Raw genomic sequence first — 3,669 nt, 5'->3', positions numbered from 1 at the left:
CTTCGATATCCCACGGAACCCACGGAAAATTGAGTAGTAATGAAGGATTTGCTGAGCATCCATCCCTCACATACCTTTCGTCAAAGAAGGTAGATCTGCCACCTTTTGCAGCCACTCTCAGTACAATATTATATTCTCTGTTGATATTGCCATTATAGCTGTAGTGCACACTGCACACTCACGTTTGTTCTACGTTCTCCACCCAGGCTGACTCTGACTCGGTACGCGTCGTCGTCGGCATCGTTTATACAGTCAGTCAGTCAGTCATAGCAAGAACCTGCCGGGGGGGAGTGCGAAGTGAGGTTAGGGTTGATAAGGAGCTTCCCCACAGCCGTAGTCATCCAGAGCGTTTCGCACAACTGCAACGTGACCTGGCGGCGGTGCGAGCGAGACGGCACCACAAAAACATGGTCGGCCACGTGTATTTCGCATATATTTTAGATTTATAATACGCTGGAGCAGGGGCAGCGTCGATCGTGTCTGAATCCGTGTGACACGAAACTCCACCCCCTGGGGAACACTCTGGCAGGAGAGGACGGGAGTACAGGGAAGAGCTGGAGACACTGCCGGCTGGAACAGGCGCGAGCGCTGCCGTTCAGTCAGTCCTGTTCTACGAGTTACGAGTTACGCGCGCGCCGTCTCTTCGTCTAGTGTGTCTTCCACAAGCTAGGCGGTTCGTCACCAGGTCTACAAGAAGTCGGAGGAGTTGAGTTCGAAGGGTCACGCGTACGCGAGCATGACCTGCAGCCGCTGACGCATCGGAGTCTGCGAAATCCTGCGAGAGCAGCAACAGTTTCTTGCCGGAAGTGCGATAAAGTGGTCGTTGGAGCAGCGGAAGCAGCAGCAACTTGGGATTACCTGACCATACGGCAAAGGTGAAAGTGTCCAGGAAGAATCCGCGAGTAGATTGTGAGCCTCTAGAATACCGTAAAACAAGCGCATCGTGATCTGGAGGGGAAGCTGGGACGACCGCGAATCGTTGACAGCAGCAGACGAACTTGAAAACGGTGCCGCTGCTGTCAAATCAGTAACGCTCGTTTTCCAATTTCGTTGACTCATGTTAACGTTTTCGTGGAGAGTCCATCCCGCGGTAAACAGTCCAGCGACTAATTGACTCCGTATCTCCCTCTCCCGAAGATCCGGATGCGTCTTTGTTGAAACAACTGTGTCGCTGGTGTTTCGTATCCGTGTCTCATCCCTCTGCAGGAGTTCCAGCAGTGGTGCGTCGGATATCTGTGACCTTTGCGGTCCGATTATCGGTGACATCGAGGAAAAAAACGAAAGTTCCGCAAGTGTTTTGAGGTCGTGAAGTGAAATATTGTGAGTGTCGCTTTGGTAAAGAAAATGCCCAGTCGGCTGCTTCAGGAGCGTCGTTTTGCGGACTTCCTACCGGTAGTAACGGCACTTGTGGTGCCAGTAAATCGCTAGAAAGACGTGCCAAAAAAGTGCAACTCGCCGGGGTCATAAAACTTGTGTGTGTGCGACAACACCCCCACGTGAAGCTTTTTGCCGGGAACTTTTGTGCAGACTGTAAGGAAGAATTTACGGCAGTACGGTAACGCCAATGGGAACCGAAACTGCCTGCGGCAGTTACTTTAACGATCCGCCTGGGGAGCCCAGAATGGCCAGTTACTACCAGATTAACGAGCGTAGCAGTGGCGGCGGTCCAGCAAACCAACAGGAAGAAGAAATGGCCCCGCAAAATTGTGGTGGCGAAGCCACCGAACAGGTCGACTCCGAGCTGGACCTGCGTCAGCCACAGCTGCAGCAGCAAGAACAGCAGCGTCATCACGCAGCTTCGCCGCGAAATCACTGGTCCATATCGCAGCAGATCCAGAACCACCTAAGTCAGAACAACGTCGGAAGTGCGTCGTCACGCCTCGAACGCTCCAACTCGCTGGCCAGCAACTGGACCTTCCCAAACTACCAGCGTCTGTACAACGAGAACCACTACGGCATCGCCATAGCTGCGGCCCAAAACCAACAACATCAACAGCAGCAACACCAAATCCAGCATGACGGTCAACTGCAGCAGCAACATCAACAACAACAACATCAACAACACCAGCATCAACACCAGCATCAGCAGCAGCAACAACACCATCAACACCATCTGACAGCTATGACCGGTGGTGGGATGCCGCAACCAAGCGGCGGCGGCCATCCACATCTCAGCAAGCGCTTCTTTTACCCGGCAACAGGTCAGTGGCAAGCTCCTAAACTCCAAGGTTGTCGTCATTTTGCTGTGGTTACGCGCCGTTACGATTAGCGGGGGCACCTCGTCGTCTCTCTCGTTAACGCTCGCAGCGCCGGTGGCGAAAGTGCGCAACACCCCGCAAGTCACTTATCAGTTGCGCGGATCTTGAGGTGTCGTGCGCGCGAGAGTCGTAATTGTACCCACGGGATGGGTGGTGTCGGGGAGGGATTGTGTATTTAAACCGGGAGGCTAGCTAGCCTCTCAAGTGGAAGTGACTTCTGGACCTGTTTGAAGTTCCGTTCACGGTTGATTGCAATTGATGACGGCGAAGTCGAGCGTTGAGTCGCGCGAGCGGTCACTTTGGGAAACGACGACGGCGACTAAGCTGAGGGAACAAGGTTTAACTACATAACTATAGCTATGAATAGGGGGTAGTTTCTGGACTTGATGAGATGGAAGGGAATTTTTTATTCTACAGACTATAATGAATGCTGGCAGGAATTTGAGATCGTGCGGTGGCATTGGTGGTGTTGATGTCACGGGAGATGGAGGTGGACTCAATGCGGGATTCAATTGGCGGTCTAGACTTGTTGGGAATTATTAGATTGAACTAGGAGATTTTGATGGAATTTTCCCGACCATTTTTTTTTGTGTTGACGTTTTGTGCGTTAAACTTCTCTGCATCAAAGTTATAATTATTTTTATTTTATTGTCTATTTCTATGCCAAGTTGTACGAATTTAAATCTCTATCTTGATCATTATCGAATTTTGCAAAGAATTTGCAACCCTCGTCAATAAAATTAGCCTTTATAGAATTTCAAAAAAAAAAAGTTTTCGTAGTTCTGTGAACAGCTTGAAAATTCTCACGAAATGTTTTTTTTTGTTTTTCGGCATGTCATTAACAAGTAATTGATATATGTACAATTCTTATTTTTTTAAATCGAAATTCTAACATATTCATTTCATATTTGATTGAAATAAAACTGATTTTTCAAATTCATTTGTCGTCGGTATTTTTGGATATCTTTTTGGACAGAGTTATAACTTGTAAGTTGTGTTTTACTTTTAATTGATGCTTAAAATTTGAAATAACTTAATTTGAAATATTTTAATTTCAAAGATAGAAATGTAACAAACTGAAAATGTTTAAGAATGTTGAACTTGTCTAAAAATATTTTGAATTTTAGTGAAATTTCGTCTAACATAGTTTTTTTTTTGAAAATCAATGATAATACAGTGCAATGTAAAAACCATGAACTGGTATTTAATCTTCTTTTTGTTTTTTAACCACTCTCTTCAATTTAATTTAGAGTTTTGGAACATATAGTTTGAATAAAACATCTCTGTAAGTTTTAAAGCTTTTATGTTTTTATTTAACTCTAATGGATACCTAAAACTTTTTCAATTCAGATCAATTAAACAATTTTTTGTCAAGATTCAGCATTTTTCTTATTTTCTTATTGTTTGTGAA

At 46.1% G+C, this 3,669-nt stretch overlaps 1 protein-coding gene across 2 annotated transcripts; it reads left to right on the top strand.

Annotated features, from left to right (window-relative positions):
* Nucleotides 1-329: 329 nt before the first annotated feature.
* On the top strand, nt 330-2,284 carry LOC119768844 (myb-like protein Q). Of its 2 annotated transcripts, none has more exons than XM_038260269.1 (2): nt 330-909; nt 1,207-2,284. In XM_038260269.1, the coding sequence occupies exon 2, from the start codon at nt 1,565-1,567 to the stop codon at nt 2,267-2,269; it is 705 nt and encodes a 234-aa protein (XP_038116197.1). In that variant the 5' UTR covers nt 330-909; nt 1,207-1,564; the 3' UTR covers nt 2,270-2,284. The 2 variants fall into 2 exon arrangements, with proteins under 2 accessions (XP_038116197.1, XP_038116196.1); XM_038260268.1 differs by having other exon boundaries at nt 1,138-2,284.
* Nucleotides 2,285-3,669: the final 1,385 nt, after the last annotated feature.

Source organism: Culex quinquefasciatus, chromosome 3 (genome assembly GCF_015732765.1).
Source record: "Culex quinquefasciatus strain JHB chromosome 3, VPISU_Cqui_1.0_pri_paternal, whole genome shotgun sequence".
Lineage (NCBI taxonomy): Eukaryota > Metazoa > Arthropoda > Insecta > Diptera > Culicidae > Culex > Culex quinquefasciatus.
This window is presented reverse-complemented; position numbering and strand designations above follow the sequence as displayed.

What these genes read in the sequence shown, in the direction of transcription:
- LOC119768844 (XM_038260269.1), top strand. Translation starts at nt 1,565, where the DNA reads ATGGGAACCGAAACTGCCTGCGGCAGTTACTTTAACGATCCGCCTGGG.